General features: G+C 44.0%; 1 protein-coding gene across 3 annotated transcripts in view; it reads left to right on the top strand.

Annotated features, from left to right (window-relative positions):
- Positions 1-24,594, top strand: part of USP24 (ubiquitin specific peptidase 24) — a 273,414-nt gene that overhangs the window by 156,883 nt on the left and 91,937 nt on the right. For all 3 annotated transcript variants that reach the window (XM_068239422.1, XM_068239420.1, XM_068239421.1), the window contains exons 18-23: positions 635-766; positions 17,491-17,602; positions 19,083-19,159; positions 20,044-20,184; positions 20,375-20,428; positions 21,784-21,899. In XM_068239422.1, coding sequence (XP_068095523.1) covers positions 635-766; positions 17,491-17,602; positions 19,083-19,159; positions 20,044-20,184; positions 20,375-20,428; positions 21,784-21,899 — 632 coding nt within the window. The remainder of the gene's footprint in view (positions 1-634; positions 767-17,490; positions 17,603-19,082; positions 19,160-20,043; positions 20,185-20,374; positions 20,429-21,783; positions 21,900-24,594) is intronic.

The following is a 24,594-nucleotide window of genomic DNA, read 5'->3' on the forward strand; positions in this document are numbered from 1 at the left end:
ATTAGGGCAGATTTTCTGCGTTTCAACGCAAAGGGTAAAGTTTGCATTACCCAAGGTGAAATGAAAGTCCATAGACTTTCATTTTAGCTTTTACATATAACGCAGCCTTTTTGTGCGTTGCGTTACACTGCACCCAGGCGCAGTTTTTCGGTCGACGCTAGCTTTATGCGTTACAATGTTAGTCAATGTAAAACGCACACTATGCGCGTTTTTAATCCGTTAACGCAGGCAATCAGTCCCAGAATGCAACAGAGGAACAATGTAGAAAGTTGAAAACTAAAAGAAAAAAAAATTACCTGCGTTTTTCTATGTGCTGTAACGCATTGAAAACGGATTAAAAACGCACACTCACTGCAGTGCAACGCATATCAAAACGCATTAAAACGCATACAACAAAACGTATGCTTTGAGCGTTCTCCAACGCAAGCTCTGATGTGAAAGAGCCCTAAACAGAAATAACTCTGAACTCCTCACGAGCGGACAAGGAAGAAAAGTTTCCTTAAAAACACTGTTGATTGGAAGTTGATGTATTTGGTTATTTTGCATAAATTGTAAGTTGATGTGTTTGATTATTTGCTTAACCCTCAAGCATCTTTTGTTGGTGAAAAATAACATCAGCGTTTCCCCATTTCAGTATTTGGAAGCCCATCTGAAATTCCTAGCATTTTTCCTCCAAGAAGCCACCCTGTACCTTGGCTGGAGCCGTGCCAAAGAGATCTGGGAGTGTCTCGTCACCGGACACGACATTTGCGAGCTGGATCGGGAAGTAAGTGCTATGTGCATTGTATAAAATCATTTTTTTTTAAATAGATAGAGTTAAGAAATGGTGAGAACTATTTTTCATTCGTCAAGAGTGACTAATCATCATCGTCTAGACCCGGGTATGGGAAGCAGAGTCCATGTTTCGGGGGGAAAAGCAGAATTCTTGTTCTGTGTCTTGCTGCACAGCATGTGCCATTGTTGTGTCATTTGATCTGTCCTCATAGTTTAATACCAACTTACTCGGAAGCTCCTTGGGGGTCCATTGCATTTATCGGTAAGGAGGCCTTGACTCATATTTATCAGGCACCCGACTTTCACCACCTTACCAATAAATTTAATGGGCCCCTATGGCGGCGCTCAAAAATTGACTTTTTTTCAAAATTATTATTATTTTAGCAGTAGGGGCCGTTAAACTTCGCTTTGAAGGAGAAAGGGTTAAAGAGAACCTTAAAGTGGATGCGAGATAAACTTTTACTCATTGCATAATTGTTCCTTTCATATAGTTTATAGGGCATTCCTCAAACCAAATACTACTTTTGTTTTGTTTTAATACTCTAATTCCCTATAAACTAAACAAGCCTTGCCCACAGCTTTTCAGAGAGCCTTGGCACTCAGTCCCAGGTAGCAAGGGCATGTGGGAGCTCAGTCTGGGCAGGAGGAGGAGGAGGTTACTAGCCAGAGATTTCAGAGGCGAGGAGGAGATTGAGCTGAGGGCTGGAGATTCTATCAGCTTGCCTCAGTGTAGTGTGACAAGCAGAACAAGGCTGCTGTCGTATCACAGGAAGAAATAATCATATTCTGTTGAAGCTGTTTGCAGCTAGATTTGCTGTGTAAACTTTCTAAACTTTAGGTAAGATATATAGACAAGTTACTTGTTATAGTTACTTTTTCATCTCTGATTCTCTTTAACCCCCCCAAAAAAACTACTGCTCTGGTCCCCCGCCATCAGCTAGTTTCCTTTTTGCCGACTGTGAGTCAGCAGGCCGCTATGCGTACCTTTGCACACATTCCCGCTGGTGCAGAAAGCTGTTGCAGAGATTAACATGTACATTTTTACGCGTTACAGGTGCAACGAGTAAATTTGTACACATTGCGCCTCCAACATGTTAAAATGTACGTGTTAAAATCCGCGATAACTTCCTGCACTAGTGGGAATGCGTGCAAAGGACTTAGTCGGCAAACACAAAACTAGCTGGCAGCGGGGGACCAGAGCGGCAGCGAGTGGCTTCGAGGGCACAGGATGGCTGCAGGGGTCTGGTAGATGCCCCAGGTAAGTGAAACGCATTCATTTTATTTATTTTTTTAATTTAATTTATTTTTTTAGTGTTAAGGTTCCCTGTAAGGTTAGCCAAGGGTGTGGGTTCTGATTTGTTAGGGTCAATTAGGGTTATCTGGGGGGGGGGAGTGGTTTAAGGTTCAGTATCAGTAGTGGGAGGGTTCAGTGTAAGAATAGACTTTAGGTATAGCTATAGTAATATATCAGTATTAAATACTGATATTTTACAATCGTTTTTGCACTTCGATAGTAGAATACTATTAGAAACCATAATAGTAGATAAACTGCAGGAAAAAAAAGTGGCACTTGGTTCCCTTTAATACTGAGGTTGTGTACAGTAAATCCATCACTAAGCAAGACAAATTCTGAAAGGAATCTTGTTGATTAGTGTAAATTTTCAGTGTTAGCTTTGGAACTGGGCTTTTCAAGTTCAAGAATCCACTGTGTAACTTTGCTTGCTTCAGCTGTGCTCCTCTCCAAACAGGCCTAAAGTTAAAGCTAATCCGAGATCAAAAACTAACTATAACAAGTAACTTGGCTATATATCTTATAGAGATGGCCCGAACGGTTCGCCCGCGAAATTACACGCGCGAACTTCGATGGTTCGTGTCCGCGGTGAACCACGAACTATATGAGAGTTCGACCCGCCCCCTATACTACATCATTAGGGTTAACTTTGACCCTTCACATCAGTCAGCAGAGACAGGGTAGCCAATTAGGCTACACTCCCTCCTGGAGCCCCCCCCCCCCCCTTATAAAACGCAGGCACTGTCAGCTGGGTACATACGTTAAGATATCCCGCTCGATTCGCGGGATCGAACGGATCGATTCGATATTTTTAAACATGCTCGATTGGATTTCGATCTTTTTTTTATGTTAAAGGAGTTTTCTAAAATGACAGTGTGCAAATAATGTCTTAAGTAGCTGTGTAAACATTTTCCTACTTTTCGTGTTTAAATATCAGAGGCAAAAGCTGTAATTTATTGAAGGTAGGATTTAGCTATATTGGGACAAATCAATTGCAGAAGGGGTGTCAGCTTTAATGCACAGCCAGAGTTGCATATCAGACTACTGAAAGCAAATATCAAACAGATCAAACTCTGAAAAGCAAAAACAGTATGAAAAGTTTCCTCTGCTCTCTTCAGACACTTCAGTCAGAAACACATGACACAGGATCTGCAGCTGTTGAGAGCTCTCTCTCTCTCTGTCACACACAGAGCTACATATTGAGTTAACTGATCAGGTGTGAGGGGAATTTCCCCTCTCCTCATGGCTCAGTCAGCCATCAGTTTTGGCGTCAGTAAAGATTGTAAGTATTTTGCGAACAGTAAACAATGAAGTTGCTACTAAAATGTATACACCAGTACTTAGCAGCACTACCCAAGCAATTCCTGTGTCAATTGAAAAAATATGTGAATCGATAGTATTCCTTTAAGTATGCAAAATCAACGGCAGGAACGATCGAAATCTGATCGACCATGTTTGAAATAATCGAATCGAACCGCGAATCAAGCGGGAAATCTTAACGTGTGTACCCATCATTCGAGAAGGGAGAGAACCTGGCTGCTGACATAGGGAAAGCTTAGTTAGGCTCTTGTGTTAGGCTTGTTAGGTTGCTCCTTCTTGCTGATCTTATTGCTAAAAAGCACTCCTCATCCTCAACAGTTCTTTTGAGAGCTAATGTTGTTCATGTTGTCAGGAACCGGCCCGCGGCATGCCTGCGTATACGGTTCCCGACTGCGAGTTTGACCAGATCAAGCGGGGAGCAGCCTTATATAAGCTACAAACAAGGCTGTGACCCCCCAGAACACTTCTCACTGCCACCACTAGCGACTTGCTAGACACATCCACTCTGCTGTCGAGTGCTCAGCGCGCAATCCGCGTTTTCGTATTCGGGTCAGCTTTGCGCTTTAGGCCGAATACGGGAACGCCACACACACACACAGACTAAACACACACACACAGACTAAACACACACACACACAGACTAAACACACACACACACAGACTAAACACACACACACACAGACTAAACACACACACACAGACTAAACACACACACACACAGACTAAACACACACACACACACACACACACACACACACACACACACACACACACACACACACACACACACACACACTTGCAATCTTACACTGTAGTGAAGCAAGACCACTAAACAGTCGTTTCGAACGATACTGTTAGCCACTCTGCTGTCGCTACTCGCACTGACGTTTTCGTACGTTGGGTCAGCTGCGCCCTTTAGGCCAACGTATGACAAATGCCCCCACACACAATGCAATTACAATTTCATATGGTAGTGTTGCTCAAGCATACAATTAGGCATGGATTTATACACAGTTGCACTTCAATCTCTTCTAGGTTATGAGTGTTAGTTTAGCACAGCAGAAGTCAAGCTTATTAACCACTTCAGCCTACAGCTTCGAAAATCTTATGCATCCAAGCAATGTTCACCTCCCATTCATTCGCTAATAACTTTATCGCTACTTATCAAAATTAATTGATCTATATCTCGTTTTTTCCGCCACTAATTAGGCTTTCTTTAGGTAGTACATTTTGCTAAGAGCCACTTTACTGTAAATACATTTTAACAGGAAGATTAAGATAGAAATGGAAAAAAAACATTATTTCTCAGTTTTTAGCCATTATAGTTTAAAATTAATACATGCTACAGTAATTAAAACCCATGCATTTTATGTGCCCATTTGTCCCGCTTATTACACCATTTAAATTACGTCCCTATCACAATTTATGGCGCCGATATTTTATTTAGAAATAAAGGTGCATTTTTTCAATTTGCGTCGATCACTATTTACAAGCTTATAATTTTAAAAAATGTTATAAGATACTCTCTTGACATGTATATTTAAAAAGTTCAGACCCTTAGGTAACTATTTATGTAGTTTTGTTTTTTTTAATTGTAATTTTTTTTATTATTTTTTTTAATACAAAAATGTATTTGGGTAATTTTAGTTTGGGAGGTAAATAGCCAATTTTAGATGTAAAATAATGTATTTTTTATTCAATACAGGTATGTGGGTGCAGTTTACTATTTGGCCACAAGATGGCCACATTCAAAAAGTTCCTAGATGCGAACGATGTCGCATCTAGGAACTAAAATGAAGAGAAGTTGTTTCCTGGGGGCAGAAATACCACGCTCTCTGATGAGAAAGCGTCGGTATTTCTGCCGGGGACTTGGATCGGTGAATGGGAATTATATTCCCATTCACTGATCGGGGGGGCAGCGGGAGGTAGCGGGGGCGCGCGCGCCCGATCGCGCGCAACACACGGCTGCAGCACCACTGCCTATCTGGACGGATATATGCGTCCAGATATGGCGAAGTGGTTAAATAACGATTTAATATTCCATAAAAAACGTGGAACAATGCAGAACTTAATATATACAAAAGATGTACAAAAACAAAGTAAAAAAAGTTGCAAAGATAAAAGTTACAAAAATACACACACGGATATTTGCGTAAAAATAAACGGGGGAAAAAGAACGTTACCAGCTTAGGTTAGAACGTTGTTTGACGGGAGGACGCCGTTTCGACCAGGAGTCTCGATCATCCCTAGCTAAAGCGCTACCTCCAAGAGAAGATTCTTTCTAGGTATCTGGCTTTGCTTTTTATACTGTGAGATACGCCCGGAGGCTGCAACTTCCTTGGGGAGGGGAGGAACTAGTTTTAATTAAATCTCAGACATAATTCCATTTCCAGGTAAAAGTCTATACATCAAAAGATTGTAATGTGAGGCTTTCCAACTCCAGGTGAAAACTTGATTAAGGCTTTTTCCTATCTCCGTTTTTAAAGTCTGCATAGATTTCCAGAGATCTAACATCCACAGGTGAAAAGTGTACTATATTATTATTATTATTTATTTATTTATAAAGCGCCAACATATTCCGTGGCGCTGTACAATGTAAGAAAACAAACAAGGGATACATAATGATACAGACAATGATATACATGAAATATGAACACTGATACAAGATACAGCACTGCTGATTACAACTTGATTTAACATGATGACTAAAATGTATAAATTTCTAACAGTGTGCAAGCAATTGAATTAATAACATTCCATGACACAAAAGGGTGAGAGCCCTGCCCTTGCGAGCTTACAATCTAAAGGAATGGGGTGGAAACAAGAGGTGGGGGAAGTATACAGTATATGTACAGGCAGTGCGTAATTAGGTTATTTAGTGGGTGCATGGCCTAAGCTAGAGAATATGCTTGTCGGAAAAGGTGGGTTTTGAGGGAGCGTTTAAAGATTTCGAAGGGGCACGTATAAAGAGAGAGGAACAAGGATGGATAGTGAACACTTTGGAAAAAATCTCCTCATTAGAGCAGGCACATAAAAAGAATCCATCAAAAGAAATAGAGAAAGCCTTAAGAGAGGAGAGGGGAGTCTTGCTTAAGATTATGGACCGCAAAACAAAACACAAACAAAGACACTGGTGGGCTAGAATTTATGAGTTTAACAACAAATGTGGGAGGATGCTGGCCAATAGTATACGAAAGAAGAGGGAATTGAATTACGTTCACAAAATAAAAGATCAAAGAGGTCTGATGGAGTATGGGGCGGACAAAATAGCAGGTCTCTTCAGGAATTTCTATGAGGCTTTGTACAACCTAAGGAAAGGACAATCTAAGGAATCGGCAGAGCAGAGTAAGCAAAAAATTAAAGATTATTTAAAGAGGGTGGGAATGCCTAGGTGGTCGGAGGAGTGGTGCATGGATCTGGAAAAAGATATAACGGTAGAAGAAATAAAGGGGGTCCTAAAAGACATGCCAAATGGCAAAGCACCCGGGCCGGATGGCCTCACGAAAAAATATTACTACACCTTTGCTGATCTATTACTCCCACACTTAACGGTAGCTCTGAACGGGCTGAAGAGGGGAGGCATTTTTCCGACACAGAGTATGGAAGCTCACATCGTTGTTATCCCAAAAGAGGGGAAAGACCCTGCCTTGTGCCCGAGTTATAGACCTATATCCCTTATCAATTTAGATATTAAAATATTTTCAAAAATACTAGCCAACCGAATTAAAATAGGTATACCGGCCCTAGTTCACCCTGACCAGGTGGGTTTCGTGGTGGGGAGAGAAGCGAGAGACAATTCATACAAAGCTTTAAACCTGCTCCATTGGGCCCGAAATAACGAGACTCCGCTTCTTCTCCTCTCCACGGACGCAGAAAAAGCTTTTGACAGGGTGAACTGGGGCCTTATACAAGAAGTACTAACCCATATTGGCTTAGGACCCACAATGAGGGCTTGGATATCCAGCTTATACACAAACCCCTCAGCACGAATAAGAGTGAATGGGACAATGTCCCAAAACTTTCCTTTGACTAATGGCACAAGGCAGGGTTGCCCCCTCTCCCCGTTGCTTTTTGTGTTGACACTAGAGCCGCTCCTCCGGAGCATACGGCTGAATCAGCGGATTAAAGGAGTACAAATGGGAAACCAAACGTACAAACTCTCGGCTTTCGCAGACGACATATTGTTATATGTGACAGATCCATTGACCTCTCTTCCAGAACTGCTAGATGAGTTCCAAAATTATGGAGCCATTTCGGACTTTAAAATAAACCCGAGCAAGTCTGAGTTTCTAGGGGTAGGATTCAGCCAAGTGGACCTTGATAGAATTAAACACAACTTCCCCTTTACTGCCAAAGAAGGTTCCCTGAAATATCTGGGAATTAAATTACCTGCCAATTTAGCAGAACTATATGCACTAAATTTCACCCCACTACTGGAGATTATAAGTAAAGACCTAGACAGATGGAACAATCATAGCTACACCTGGTTGGGGAGGGTCAGCATCTTTAAAATGAATGTGCTCCCCAGACTACTTTTCCCGATGACTATGATCCCAATCTCCCTGCCCAAAACATACTTTGGAAAAATCAGGTCCCTACTGATAAAATTCTTGTGGAGGAGGAAAAAACCAAGGCTTGCATATAAAATAATGATTAGATCAAAAGAAGGAGGGGGCCTAGGGGTCCCAGACCTGAGAACATATCATAAAGCGGTCGCTCTTAACCACCCTGGCGTTCTATTAAGATCGCCAGGGCAGCTGCATGAGGGTTTTTTTTAAATAAAAAAAAAAATATTTCATGCAGCCAACTGAAAGTTGGCTGCATGAAAGCCCACTAGATGGCGCTCCGGAGGCGTTCTTCTGATCGCCTCCGGCGCCCGGAATAAACAAGGAAGGCCGCAATGAGCGGCCTTCCTTGTTTTGCTTAGATCGTCGCCATAGCGACGAGCGGAGTGACGTCATGGACGTCAGCCGACGTCCTGACGTCTGCCGCCTCCGATCCAGCCCTTAGCGCTGGCCGGAACTATTTGTTCCGGCTGCGCAGGGCTCAGGCGGCTGGGGGGACCCTCTTTCGCCGCTGCTCGCGGCGGATCGCCGCAGAGCGGCGGCGATCGGGCAGCACACGCGGCTGGCAAAGTGCCGGCTGCGTGTGCTGCTCTTTATTTCATGTAAATCGGCCCAGCAGGGCCTGAGCGGCACCCTCTGGCGGTAATGGACGAGCTGAGCTCGTCCATACCGCTAAGGTGGTTAATAGAATACTAGACTGGCAACATAATGGGGCACACAAAGGCTGGGTAAAGTTGGAAAAGACTTTAGCGGGGAGGAACCTGGCGGGAGCAGTCTGGACAAGGCCGGAATACCGGGGCCTTTCAGCTGGGACCCCCCCTTGGGTAAAACACACACTTAGACAGTGGGACGAAACAAGGAAAAACCCTAAATGGACAAGTGAACCCTCCCCTTTAACTCCTTTAGAGGGCTTTTTGCATTTTCTCCCAGGGTTGGAAAAGGGGTACTTTGGGAAGTGGAAGGGAGATAAACCAATGTTGTTAGGACACTTCCTAAATGGGACTAAATTGAAAACGATTACTGAACTGAGGAGAGAGTACGGCCTTTTCCCCATGGATGCCTGGAGACTGGGCCAAATCACGCACTGGCTTAGTTCGAGAGGTAAAATACGGGCAATTAATGACATGACTGAATGGGAAAAGCTATTCGTTCAGGAAGAGAAACTTCCCCATGCAATTTCATGGATTTACAAAGCTTTGATGTCAGAACTAAACAAGAGTAAACCGGTATATTTAAGGGAGTGGGAGGAGGAAACAGGCCAGACTCTCTCGGAAGCACAATGGTCCAGGGTCCTAGCCATGTCCCATGTATCCTCTATTAGTACCCACACACAGGAGGGGTGTTACAAGCTACTGACAAGATGGTATAGGACCCCTGTTTTCCTGGCTAGGATTTATGGGTTGGATAATAAATGTTGGAGAGGGTGTGGGGCCATGGGAACCATTCTTCACCTTTTCTGGGAATGCCCGGTACTTTTCTCTTTCTGGGAAAAGGTGATTGGAATAACTAAAGAAATCACAGGAGTGACATTAGAATTAAATGTATGGCAAATCTTATTTCACCTAGCCCCAATATCCTCGAAACGCTATAAGACCTCGGTATTACCTTTCCTATTGAACGCTGCAAAAAGCTTGATCCCACGATATTGGAGACTGAATAACCCCCCATCCATCAAAGAATGGTTTCAGAGGATCAATAAACTGCATGAAGCAGAAGAAATAATTTTGACAAGTAGAGACAGGGGGGAAAGATACAAAAAAGTGTGGTTCCCATGGCTACTATACCAAGATACAGATTCCTATAAACAAATAGTGAGTGCTGAAATCCCGGATTAAAAAAGATCTTTCTCAGAGAAATGACAGAATAGAAAGTTTTGTATTATGAAGAAATACCTAGACAAACATGTGCAATGTGCAGTTATATGTTATGTTACTGACTTTTCTTTTTCTATCTATTCTCTTTCTTCTCTCTTTTTTCTGTCTATCCTCTTACTTTTTCTTCTATCTTCTCTCTCTTTTCTCTTTTACTAAACTCCCAATCACCAAAAAGCCAGATTAGCACAATATGTAAAATATATACAGGTATATAGGAGACAACATGTGCACGTATATTACTGTAAGTACCGGAATGTATTCACCAAATATTGCGAAAGTTTTCTGGAAATGTTTGTAAATTTTAACTGGCTGAGTTTAAATAAAAATTATATAAAGATTTCGAAGGTGGAAGAGTGGCGGATGTGTTGTGGAAGGGCATTCCAGAGGAGGGGTGAGGCACGTGAGAAGTCTTTCTTGTACACGTGAATGTGAGGAGGTAATTGTAGAAGAGGATAGAAGAAGCTCGTGTGCAGATCTGAGATTGCGGTTGGGTTGGTATCTGGAGACTAGTGAGGAGATGTACAGGGGAGAGAGATTGTGGAGAGCTTTGTAGATTATGGTTAAGAGTTTGAACTGAATCCTCTCATTAATTGGTAGCCAGTGAAGAGCTTGACAGAGAGGGTCAGCAGAGGAAGAGCGAGAGGAGAGATGAATGAGTCGAGCAGCAGAGTTCAGTACAGAATTGAGCGGTGTTAGTCGGTTAGTTGGAAGTCCACCAAGCAATATATTGCAATAGTCCAATCGAGATATAATAAGAGCATGTACTAACATTTTGGTTGTGTCATGGGAGAGAAAAGGTCGGATACGTGCTGTGTTTTTCAGTTGGAAATGGCAGGAGCTGGTTAGGGAGTTAATGTGAGGAGTAAATGAGAGAGAGGAATCAAATATTACCCCCAAGCACCGTGCTTTGGGAACTGATGTTATAGACGTGTTGTTACCATTTATTGTAATATCAGGCAAAGGGGTGGACAGGGATGGTGGAAAGACTATTAGTTCAGTTTTATTCATATTAAGTTTTAAGGAATGAGAGGACATGAAAGAGGAGATAGCGGACAGGCAGTCGGGAACCCGGGTGAGGAGGGAGTTAAGGTCTGGGGCCGAGAGGTACAGTTGTGTATCGTCTGCATATAGGTGGTATTGGAAACCAAATGAGCTGATTAAGTTACCAAGACCGTGCATGTAGATGGAGAAGAGGAGGGGACCGAGGACAGAGCCTTGAGGTACCCCTACAGACAGAGGGTGTGAAGAGGAGGCCTGATCTGAATAAGAAACAGTGAAAGACCTTCCAGAGAGGTAGGAAGATATCCAGGAGAGAGAGAGGTCCTTTACTCCTACAGATCCTTTCATCTATAGGAATAGAGTGTGGTCGACCGTGTCGAATGCTGATGACAGATCTAGAAGGATGAGTATGGAATAATAGCCTTTGGATTTAGCTGTGAGGAGATCATTAGCTACTTTGGTGAGGGCTGTTTCTGTGGAGTGGTTTGGCCGGAAGCCAGATTGGAACTGATCGAGCAAGGAATTTGCAGATAAATACTGACTTAGTTCTGCATGGATGTGGCGTTCAAGTAATTTAGATGCAAATGGAAGAAGTGACACTGGGCGGTAGTTAGCAAGTTCGGTGGGGTCTAGAGATGGTTTTTTTAAAGAGAATCTGTATTGTTAAAATCACACAAAAGTTAACATACCAGTGCGTTAGGGGACATCTCCTATTACCCTCTGTCACAATTTCGCCGCTCCCCGCCGCATTAAAAGTGGTTAAAAACAGTTTTAAAAAGTTTGTTTGTAAACAAACAAAATGGCCACCAAAACAGGAAGTAGGTTGATGTACAGTATGTCCACACATAGAAAATACATCCATACACAAGCAGGCTGTATACAGCCTTCCCTTTTAATCTCAAGAGATCATTTGTGTGTTTCTTTCCCCCTGCAGCTATCTTCCACTGAAGTGTCAGGCTGTTTCTTCCTGCAGAGTGCAGACAGCTCTACCTGTATGTAATTCTTCAGTATGTGAAAGCCCAGCCAGCTCAGAGGAGGATTTATCCAGCTTGTAAAAGATAATAGAGCAGAGAGAAGCTGCACTAATCTAAAAAATACACAGGCAGTGTGCAGAGAGGGGCCTGGAGGGGGGAGATGCATCACAGAACCACAACACTGAAGAACTTGGCAGCCTTCCAGACACAGGCTGACAAGTCTGACAAGAGAGAGATAAGTTGATTTATTACAGAGATGGTGATAGTAGAACGTGCTGCAGTAAGCCAGAGCACATTAGAATAGATTTTGGAACTTGTAGGATGGAAGAAAAGCGGATAAAATTTTTGTTACGGAGTCTCTAAGTAGTGGTGTTACAACAGCCCTCTTGAGTGAGGATGGAAAAATTCCGGTGGAGAGGGATAGGTTAAACAGCGATGTTAGGGCAGGGATGAGGGATGTGGATAGCTGTGGAATGAGATGTGATGGGATAGGATCCAAAGAACAAGTGGTTAGATGGGATTTGGAGATAAGGGAAGAGAGCGAATGTTCAGAGAGTGGAGAGAAACTGGAAAGAGAGCAGTCAACAAGAGGAGTGGAGATGGAGTTTGATGTCTGCGTGGAAAACACACTACGGATTTTTGCAATTTTATCTGTAAAGTATGTTGCAAATTCTTCAGCTGATAAGCATGAAGAAGGAGGAGGAGGGGGTGGACGGAGAAGGGAGTTGAAAGTACTGAACAGGCGCTTTGGATTGTGCAAGTGGGAGGATATGAGGGAGGAGAAGTATGATTGTTTTGCAGAAGAGAGAGCGGTTTTAAACTTGTTCAACTCTTTTTAGTAATGAAATCCTCATTCGTATTAGTTTTTCTCCAACGGCGTTCAGCTACCCTAGAGCACCCCTTTAGCTGTTTAGTAGCTTTGGTCAGCCAGGGTTGGCGGCTGGCACGGTGTGGGCGGACATTGGTGAGGGGTGCGATTTCATCCATGACTTGCGTGATTGAGCAGTGATAGTGTGCAGCTGCTGAGTCAGTACAGTGAATGGTTTTGTGAGGAGAGGTGCCAAGGCATCAGAGACAGATTGCATGTCTATGTTGCGGTAGTTCCTGCGTGTATATGAGCGTGCTTGAGGCAGGGTGGTAGGAAGAGAGGAGGAGAGAGAGAAGTTTAGTAGGTTATGATCACTAGAGCACACACACAACAAAAGACTTCCCTAGTCCAAGTTACAGGTGACAATTGATTAAGGCTTTCACATTCCAGCAGGTAAAAGTCTATACATCAAAAGATTGTAGTTTGGGTGAAGCTTCCTGGCTGTCATGTGAATTTCAACCATTCCTGTTCCTATTCACCATCGGTCACCTTCAGAGGCACCTGTAGTGGTCATTGACAAACAGACCATCACACCTGAGACAGCAGATGGCCTAATGAGCCATTTCCTTGCCCCAAGCTAGTAATTCCAGGCAACAGCTCCCTTCTAGCAGACAATGGTAGAGTTGATCTACATACAGACTAACACATTAGCATTCAGGTTCCTGGCCAGGTGACACCTTCAAAAGCCAGACTAGCTTTTAGCAGACATCCGTATCTGAGGCAGTGCAGACAGAAAAATGACAAAATATGTCCCTGTATTTCCTAACATCATCAGCACCCCAATATATCACCACACTTGTGGTGATTATTTTGTTTTTGTGTGTGTCCCACAGACACTTGTGTTGCATATACAGCCCTGTCAGTCAGTCACAGCTGCTGGTGGGACCTTGGCCCCTTGGTAATTCCTACTGTGCCACTGCCAGGCCCAACACATTCAGTGACTACGTGTGTGTGTGTGTGTGTGTGTGTGTGTGTGTGTGTGTGTGTGTGTGTGTGTGTGTGTGTGTGTGTGTGTGTGTGTGTGTGTGTGTGTGTGTGTGTGTGACGGCTGCACATTTGTAATGCCAATCACTGCATACCCACCTGTTCAGTGCACCTACCTACCTACATGAGTGCACATAGTGTCGCTGCACCTGTTCACGGTACCTGTGTGTGCGAGACAGCTGCACATTTGTAATACCAATCACTGCATACCCACCTGTTCAGTGCACCTACCTACCTACGTGACCACAAGCAGTGTTATATACCAGTCACTGCACCTGTTCACAGTACCTGTGTGCGTGTGACAGCTGCACATTTGTAATACCAATCACTGCATACTCACCTGTTCAGTGCACCTAAATACCTACGTGAGCGCACGCACTGTTAGATACCAGTCAGTTGCTGCACCTGTTCACGGTACCTGTGTGTGTGACAGCTGCACATTGTATTGATACCAGTCACTGCATACCTGTTCACTGCACATTGTATTAGTCAAGTCAGTGCACTTACCTTTCACTTCATCCCCCCAATATGGGCAGCAGAGGCAGGCCACCCGGCAGGTCTGTTCGAGGTCGTGCTGTTGTCATTTCGTGCGGCCCTGGACCAAAGTACAGTGTCAGAAGGTGCGTGCCATCAACCCCCAAGATTGTCAGGACGTAGTTGACTATTTAACACCGAACACCTCATCTTCCTCAGCTTCCGCACGGAAGCGTGACATATCTTCCTCCTCCTGCTATGATTCTGGCACCCCACTTAACACTTAGTCGGCCGCCACCACCGAAGTGCCATCACCCCAGGGCTCAGCGGTGTGGACATTTTTTTTTGTATCTGCCTCAGATGAGAGCAATGCCATCTGTAATCTCTGCCACCAAAAATTGAGTCGTGGAAAGACCAAGACCCGCGTAAGGACAACTTCCTTATGAAGGCACATAATGACAAAGCACAAACTGCAATGGGATGACCACCTAAGGGAAAGCAGCACACAAAAGCAAATCCACACACCGCATTGGAAGATACCAGGCCGCAATTATTTCTCAAAAAGGTGATACCTAAACTGTACCGTGATGCTGAAAGGCAAGTGGTGTCACCTCTGGCACACAGCGTTGGGCCAATAGTCCATCTGACCACGTGGCCTGCAAAGCACGGTCAAGCCTGCCCGAAGACTCAGTTCCCACACGCAGCATCTCTGCCTGCCACCCAAGATAATAAGGTTGTTGCTTCATTGTGGACAGACCAAATTCGATCAGCTGGACAGTCACTCTTCTGTCATTGAGCTACCTCAGCTCGGCGACCATATGGGCTGGAAAACCGCCATCACCTGCACTCTCGCTATGGTGCGCACCGGTCCAGCACGGCCGTCACTACACAAACAGCTGTTTGCGGTGAGTTACACAGTGAGTTTGGTGTGTCAGTGTGAAGCAGTACTCTAATTACACTCCCTGATTGATGTATACACATACAATATGTATTAAAGCACTTTAGGCCTGCAATTTAGCATGCAATGTGATAGAACGCTGCTGTGCGTCAAATCCAGATTTTTCTCCGGTACTTTTGGCGTGTATCCCACTCCCCCATGCAAAAACTCAGGTGTTAGACCCTTTGAAACCTTTTTCCATGACTTTTGTGGCCAGCATAAATTTTTCTAATTTTCGAAGTTCGCCTCCCCATTGAAGTCTATTGCGGTTCGCAGAAGTTCACGCGATCCAAACTTTTTGCGGAGGTTCGCATTTGAGGTTTGCGAACCGAAATTCGGAGGTTCAAGCCATCTCTAATATCTTATCTAAAGTTTAAATAGTTTACACAGCAAATCCGGCTGCATACAGCTTCAGCAGTTTATGACGATGTATTCCTGTGATACAATGAGAGCGGGCATGTTCTGTTTGTCATCATTACACAGGTAATCTGCAACTACACAGGTAATCTGCAACTGCATCTCCACCCCTCAGCCTGTGAAAAATTCACTCCCCCCTCCTCTCTGCCTCTGAAATCTCTGGCTAGTAACCTCCTCCTCCTCCTGCCCAGACTGAGAGTATTTGGCTAGAGGAATGCCCTATAAACTATAGGTAAGGAACACAATTATGCAATGAATAAAGGTTCGTCTCGGATCCACTTTAATGTGAATTGAAATTAACATAAAAAAGCAGATACTTGCGTATGGAGAGGAAAGGCTCTGAGTCCTATAGAGCCTTCCCGTCACTTCCGCAAGAGCTTTTCAACTAATAGGCCAAATAATGCTTTGAGTATCCTCTGAAGGCTTCAGGAGTCCAAGAGCTCCCAAAGATGGGCCGCTCTGTACTTTTCATGTGTGAGCACACACTGGCGCATGTACAGTACAGAGCCGCCCGTCTTCGGGAGCACTCGGGCTCCCAAAGCCTCCCGTGGCGGCAGATTTGAACCGGGGTGATGGCGCTAGAACTAGGGGGTCGTGAGAGGAACAGGAAGACTAATAGATCCATAGCCTTCCCTCTTCAGAGGTATCTGACTTTTTATTTTAATTTCACTTTACATTGGCTTTAAGACCTCCTCCTTTTCTTGTTCTGTTAGCAAATTGTGGCCTTCTCATTGCTTACTTTCCACATTCTGTGACTAGAAGTCTTGTCTCCTCATGTAGACATCTGATTTTTACTGTAATGCAAGGTAGGAGGAAAATATACCTTTGCATTTATCTTTCTTCCTACTTTAGTTGTCACATGGTCACAGCTGATTGACCCATTCAACAACTGAATACAACAAGCTGCGCTTCAATGATGAGCACATGTTTTTCAATTATGTCCACCACTTTGCTTATGTACTTTGTTTATAGTCACACACTTTCCTGTTTGCGAATAGAATTTGCCTTTTTCAGGCCTCAGGTTAGCTGGCCTTTAAAGAGACTCCGTAACAAAAATTGCATCCTGTTTTTTATCATCCTACAAGTTCCAAAAGCTATTCTAATGTGTTCTGGCTTACTGCAGCACTTTGTACTATCACAGTCTCTGTAATAAATCAATGTATCTTTCCCTTGTCAGACTTGTCAGCCTGTGTCTGGAAGGCTGCCAAGTTCTTCAGTGTTGTGGTTCTGCTATGCACTCCCCCCTCAGGGGGGAAAGAAACACACAAATGATCTCTTGAGATTCAAAAGGAATGCTGTATACAGCCTGCTTGTGTATGGATGTATTTTCTATGTGTGGACATACTGTACATCAACCTACTTCCTGTTTTGGTGGCCATTTTGTTTGTTTATAAACAAACTTTTTAAAACTGTTTTTAACCACTTTTAATGCGGCGGGGAGCTGCGAAATTGTGACAGAGGGGAATAGGAGATGTCCCCTAACGCACTGGTATGTTTACTTTTGTGCGATTTTAACAATACAGATTCTCTTTAAATTACTGGAGTAAGCATAGTTCAGTTGCCTGATACATCCATTCACTAGTTTTTTTGAAACCGGTTTGGTTGCTCACAGGGCTGTGGAGTTGGTACAAAAATCTTCCAACTCTGACTCCTCAGTTTATGAAACTATAGACTCCGACTCCAGGTACCCAAAATGGCTCTGACTCCTCAACTCCGACTCCTTAGTCTAAATACTTACCAGGGCTGTGGATTTTGTACAAAAATCATCTGACTCGACTCTTCAGTTTATGAAATCACCGACTCCAGGTACCCAAACTTGCTTCGACTCCACAGCCCTGGTTGCTCAGGGCAGCTGCTCTATTTTTGTATCCAGTTTCTGTGCATATGGCTTGGTGAATAATACTCAGTGCTTTCTTTCAGTGTGAGCTATGGGTGACATTTGCTGCTCATACTGAAATTCAGAGTAATGCGGTAAAACTGGACAGGAAAGAGATAATTATGTTTTTCTTGCAGATGTGTTTCGAGTGGTTCACAAAAGGGCAGCATGACCTGGAAAGCGACGTTCAGCAGCAGCTATTCAAGGAAAAAATCCTCAAGTTAGAGTCCTATGAAATCACCATGAATGGTAAGTGCATTTCTCTGTAAGTGGAAACCTGTCATTAGCCCAGACAGTGAAAACCACATACATAATGGAAAAATACAAAGGCTGAGATTAGCTGATGTAAAAGCTTCCTATCAAATCAAGGAGAACTTCCAAAGACACGGTTTTCTGAGCCAACATGAATGTAAATGTATAGTGAGCCAAGTTTCTCCATTGGTTGAGAGAGAGCAGAGGGGAGGGTAAGAGGGCACCCTGTGAAGTAGAGCTAGTCATCATTATTATTTATTTTATTTATAAAGCGTTAACCTATTACGCGGTGTAAATACATATGATACGAGGATGTCAGTTGTAACAAGGTTATACAACATAGTACAAAGCTTTACAACGCGAATGGTGCAAAATACATGATCATGCCATTTTGGGCTGGTTAGGTAGGCCCGGTTAAACAAGTACAAGACGGTCATAGGAAAGGAGCACACAATCATGCAGAATACACTAGGGAAGGGAGAACCCTGCCAAAGGCTTACAATCTAAGCGGATGGGAGATGGACACACTAAGTATTCAGTAGAGAGTTACTTTGTGGTAGGGGGTGTGTAGGCCATCTTGAAGAGGTGGGTTTTTAGGTCTTGCTTGAATGTGTTGAAAGAGGGGGTGAGTTTCATGGGAGGTGGAAAGGAGTTCCAGAGGGTGGGGGCGGATCTTGAGAAATCCAGTAGGCGCACATGGGAGTGGGAAATGTGCAGGGCAGTTAGGCGAATGTCGGTGGGGGGACTGGAGGTGCATACTTGTGAACAAGCTCAGAGATGTCGGTAGGGCAGGTTTTGTGTACAGATTTATAGGCCAGGCATAGAATCTTGAAACTTATCCTGAATCTGATAGGAAGCCAGTGCAGGGATTTACAGAGGGGAGGGGGTTAGGAAAATCCTGATGCTGCTCGCCATTTCCATGAGCGGGAATGTTTATTCTTGCAGAGCACCAGCAAGTGGCATATGACAAGTACCAGCAATCATTTCTGGTCCATTCAGTTACCTGGTATGCATTGGTGCCTGGCCTGGAATACTGCTGTGCTGGAAAAAGCCAATCATGGCCTATGAAGATATGCATGGGCGAACCATTAGTTCCACTGTTGCCGAATTGAGCAGCAGTAACATGGATAGGGATAGCAGCGTCTTGATCTTCCTACTCTGCAGTTATGATGCCAAAGTGTACTTCCTTGTGAACCCAGAGAATGAGTCTACCTTCTTTATTCCCTTTAAATGTCAGTTCAATTGTTTCTTTTCCCCCCCCCACCAGAAAGTCCCGTCTTTCTCCCAATAGAGTTCATTGAATCAATTTGACTATGGCATGATTAAAAGATAGCAAACCCCTTACATTGTAGGTTTGGGATCAAACTTCACTTGTAAGTGGGCAGCCAAAATGTCTGTGTTACTTTGCAGTTATTGCTTGCTTGTTGTTTTCTCTTAGTTTTTTTATTTTTATTTTGGTATTTTCTGATGTTTACAGGCTTCAGTCTGTTCAAAACGTTTTTTGAAAATGTGAATCTTTGCGATCATCGGCTGAAGAGGCAAGGCGCCCAACTGGTGAGTGTTCTGAGATCGTCAGATGTTGGTCCCGATTTACTAAAGCCGTCTCTGGGGGGTGGAGATAACGAGAGATAGATAGATATCCTGTAGATCAGAGATCTCCAACCCTGTCCTCAAGGCCCACCAACAGTACATGTTTTGCAGAAAACCACAAACATGCACAGGTGAGGTGATTAGTGTCTCAGCAGAGCTCATTATATACCTCTGTACATTTCCACAAAACATGCACTGTTGGTGGGCCTTGAGCACAGGGTTGTGGAACACTGCAGTAGATCTTCCCAGGAGGAGCTTGATAGATGATGGACCAAGAGAAACCAGGAGCCAGTAGTGCAATATGTCATCTTACCAAAAAAATGTGTATTATAGGAAAGCTACTCACACTTTTCAGGTTGCAAAGATTCTGCAACCATCACTAAGAGGCCTAGGATGGCTTGTAAGGGTCCCCTTTTTTTGCACTCCTGGAAAAAGTTCAATTGTCCCTAAAAAGTTATTGAGGCACTTGTGACTGATCTTCCTAGCCACGCAGCATTTTATTGGTTATTGACCTGAGGAAGCATGGAATGCCTGCAAATCGCGTAGCCAGATCCTATTTTTTTTGTTTGTGAGCAATAAAAACTTGAATTATAGAGTCATAATGGCTGCTATGTTTTCGCAGAGGAGGAAAACCAACTACCACCTCTTCCTTTTAAAATGCTTTTATTCTATATTTTTTGGCTCCTCTATCCACCTGTTTCCCAGGAGGAGGGGATTGCTCAATGAATGAGCTTTAGAGCTAAAGGGAATTTTGATTGTAAACTTCACCCCTCCTGTTTTACATTCAGGCCTAATATTCACAGCAAGGCAGCATCTCACGGTCTCTGTCTTTTACCCCTCTCTGACAGCACGTGGAGAAGCTGGAATTAATTGGGATGGATTTCATATGGAAAGTGGCGGTCGAATCTCCTGATGAAGAGATTGCCAACGAAGCCATACAGTTGATCATTAACTACAGCTACATCAATCTGAACCCGAGGCTGAAGAAGGCAAGTCATTGCCATTGCATGGAATACTCTACACCTGGGGCAGATCTGAAGCTGAAATGGCAGCAGCCAATCAGATTGTTTCAATTTTCTAACACTGTTCATTTTTAATGTTTGCTTGCTTTGAACAGCAGAATTTTCTTTTTTTGCTTGCTAAAACTAGATTATTAATACCATTTTTTTTTTCATACAGGATTCTGTTTCTTTGCACAAAAAGTTCATTGCTGACTGCTACACAAGGCTAGAGGTAAGCATGATATTGTTTACCTGAACTACAGCCGTTCTATGCAGAGTCCCCCCAGTTTATATGTAGTTATTTCTGTTTGCATGGGCATCATCACAGATCAGATAGGCAGGTAACAGAGGGAAAAGCAGTAGCTTCTTTGCTGCTTGGTTATAATCACTACCTTATACAGACGAATAGACCACAATGTTAACTGCGGCACCCTGGGGGATTAGGTTGCTGGCATGTTAATTAGCTTAAGAGAAGGGAGTATTTTAGGTTAGGTTTAGTTGTAATTATTGGTGGATATTGCGGGTGGGGGGTGATAATTGTCAGTTATAATTAGGCGATCTGTTGGGGTTGGTTAGAGTTTAAAGAGGCTCTGTAACTTCGAAAAAATCCCCTGGGGGGTACTAACCTCGGGTGGGGGAAGCCTCCGGATCCTAATGAGGCTTCCCACGCCGTCCTGCGTCCCACGGGGGTCTCGCTGCAGCCCTCTGAACAGCCGGCGACAGGCCCGACTAATTTCAATATTTACCTTTGCTGGCTCCAGCGGGGGCGCTGTGGCTGCTTTAGGCTCGGAAATAGACGGAAATACCCGATCTCCGTCGGGTCCGCTCTACTGCGCAGGCGCCGGAGACTTGCGCCTGCGCAGTAGAGCGGACCCGACGGCGATCGGGTATTTCCGCCTGCTTCGGAGCCGACAGCCGTCAGAGCGCCTGCGCAGGAGCCAGGAAGGTAAATATTACGTCACGGCTGTACGGAGGGCTGCAGCGAGACCACCGTGGGACAGAGGATGGCGTGGGAAGCCTCATCAGGATCCGGAGGCTTCCCCCACCCGAGGTGAGCACCCCCCAGGGGACGTTTTGCCGTTACAGTTCCTCTTTAAGGTGGCCACTAATGATCCAGTCTTTTCCATCCTCTGTATTATAAGGGAACTGCCTAAATTATCCAGTCAATATATTCACTCAATTTACCCTTATACTACATAGATTTGGTAAAATTGGATGAAAAAGATTGGATTATTAGTGGCCACCTTTAGGCATTGAGGGAGGGTCGGTTATGGTTAGTCGTCGGCGATGGAGGACTCGTGAGAATAAATTTTGGTTAGGTCAAAATATTGGTAAAAATTACTGATGCTCTACAATCATAATTGCCCAGTGTTTTATAGTGAATATCAGTGGTTTACCGATATTCTGCTTATGACCATCCCCAGCACCCCAATAACCACAGCACCCTTTTTAAATGTACTCTGTATTTAGAAATATTGTTTGCTAAAGGTTTTCAGTTGGTGGTTTTCAGTTTCAGCCTGGTTTTAATGTAAAAGTTTCACCCAACAGCTCACAGATATGTTTTTGGGGTTTTTTTTTTATTTACAGGCTGCTAGTTCAGCTCTTGGAGGCCCCACTCTGACCCATGCTGTTACCAGAGCTACAAAAATGTTGACAGCAACTGCAATGCCATCGGTTGCCACCTCTGTACAGTCCCCATATAGGTGAGGCTACTATGGACATGGTTTTGTATCTTGCTTATGTATTGCCTGTGTTTTGTTGGAAGATATCGGATGTCTTTATATTGTATGTTCTCTAATGGGAGCCCTGAAAACTTGTGCCATTGCTGTGGAGGATGGGTCAGTTGTTCATTTTTGTAAATCTTTGGGTAATATGGGTCACACAGTCTTGAATACAGAGTATTACAGGTTTTATAAACCAGTCCAGTTCCGCCGACATGCCCGAAGGATCCTGACCAGACCCTCGTTTACTATGCCAAGAGAGAGAACCGGATGCATATCTTTCTTATATGAATGGCTTAATGTTGTGAAAAGCACACACCACACCAAGGCCTCACTCTATATTGTGCAGCTTTAAAGAACAAGTGACACCCATGCTAACTTAGAAATAAAAAAACACATATATAAGTAGATAAATATTAGTTCTACTTACATAACAGATGTATTGCACTGCCCATGTTATGATTCCTGTGAATGTTATAAAGGAAAAGCAGAGAATCCTATTCTAGACAGTTTCCATCTTGGTTACCTTTGAATGAAGACAATGCTGACATAATTTCCTCCCTCACTTTTTTTCTCCTCTTACTAATTGTGCATTGATTACTCACCCTCCTCCCAGAGTCTTCAGACACTCCCATTGAGGTCTATACTAGGAAGTCCACTATATTGTGCCATTAGAAGGAGGGGGAAATAAAGGGAAGAGGAGGAATATATTATAGGTAAAAAGACCCCCCAGCATGCAACTGTTTAGCCAGCCGATGGCAATGGCAATTAAAGGGCCAGTGCTCCTAAGGTATGTGATGACTCCAAACTATAACAGCAGATAAAGTTTTGAATGCAGGATTAATATCTTTATCACTTAATACACTCAGACCAGATGCTGTTGAAATTTGATTTTTATAGTGACAATCCCACTTTAAAAGAAACCTGAAGTGAAAGTAAAAGGGATATGGAGCCTGCCATATTTATTTCCTTTTAAACAATACCAGTTGCCTGGCATCCCTGCTGATCTCTTTGGCTCCAATCAGAACCAGCGTTGTTGCACCAATGGGTTTGGCGTGCAGAGACCACCCCTGGAGTCACAGGGAATCCACAGCAATCATCAAAGGTCCGCACCATCCAAAATTCAAGTTTCAAGTTTCTTTATTTATAGCTCTTGTAAAAAGACATGATTAAAAGCAATTCTGCATGATGACGACGCACAGGCGTTTCGATACTTCTTTCTCAAATCATTGCAGCATCTGACGTCAGATGCTGCAATGATTTGAGAAAGAAGTATCGAAACGCCTGTGCGTCGTCATCATGCAGAATTGCTTTTAATCATGTCTTTTTACAAGAGCTATAAATAAAGAAACTTGAAACTTGAATTTTGGATGGTGCGGACCTTTGATGATTATTGATCTCTTTGGCTCCAGCAGTGTCTGATTAACACCAGAAACAAGCATGCAGCTATTCCTTTCAGATTTCAGTCAGAGCACCAGATGGGCATAACTTGTTCAAGGTCTATGGCTAAAAGTATTAGCAACAAAGGCTCAGCTGACACTGGAGTTATGGCAAGGGGGAAACTTTTGGAAATCACAGTATATTCCAACATTGCTATGTGCTCTTACATTAGTCAATGGGATTAGACACGTATAGCAAATGTATGTGGAAGCTACAATCCTAGCATTGATTTTGTCATTGACCAAATCTGTCCCAAGGTCTCATCACGCCTAGAATTATATAAGGAGAAATGTAAGAAGTACAGGTGTTTGGGCATGGCTCTATCTGTTAGTCCTGCACTAACTACTATGAGCAGAGGGCGGAGGCAAATCAGCGAGGAGGGAGCCAGAGAGGAAACACTCGGAGCGGAAGAGGAGGGGAGCGTACCCAGCTATGGAGGGGGTGAGCATTGCGACTCCAGGGTCAGCTGCCACTCTACTTGGGTCAGCTGGCTGATCCCCATCCATGCAACCACCAGCATCAGGAAACTGGGACCATCTGCACAAGCTACCGTATGTATCTTTCAGCGACGATCTCTCCGGAGACTATGGCTACTCTGCCGCTGCCTGGGGTTCCAGATCCTGCCATCCTTGCTCGATCCTCCATCCGCTGCCTGGGATCTCCAACCTGCAGAAGTAGAAGCTCTCGTTCAGCTCTCGATCCCAGACTCCATCCACATCAGGCACAGCTACTTCATGCCAGCGCTGCTGTAGTTGGCCACAAGCAGGACCCTGTCCTGTGCAGACCACACACTGTACAGTCCACCGCAGCCCAGCTTGAAATCCGCCTAGACCTTGTCTGACACATACCTGGCCCATCCTCCGCTGCAGCCCGGTAATGCTCGCTCTCTCTGCACACTGCCCTCACACTGCAGGGTCACTCCATGCCGAATACCCTGCACCTCCAGGCCCTCTGGCTCGTTGCTCCACACTAGGCCGCAGCTGGGAGCTAAATTTGGGTTGTGAGCAGCCTTGGGCCCACAGACTATTGGGACTATGGAACTCTACACCCACAGGGGGGATTCACTAACCCATGGCTCTTTCTCTCTCTTTTTCCTCTCTCTTACTCCAAGGACAGACAAGCGGGGTATCTGATTTTATATGTCACTGCAAAAGCATTTGAGTGCCTAGACGGCAGCAGATTGCCTCCATTTTGTGTAGAAATCCATGTAATTCCAATGGGTTCACATACTTTTTCT

The sequence above is a fragment of the Hyperolius riggenbachi genome, chromosome 6 (assembly GCF_040937935.1).
Source record: "Hyperolius riggenbachi isolate aHypRig1 chromosome 6, aHypRig1.pri, whole genome shotgun sequence".
NCBI lineage: Eukaryota > Metazoa > Chordata > Amphibia > Anura > Hyperoliidae > Hyperolius > Hyperolius riggenbachi.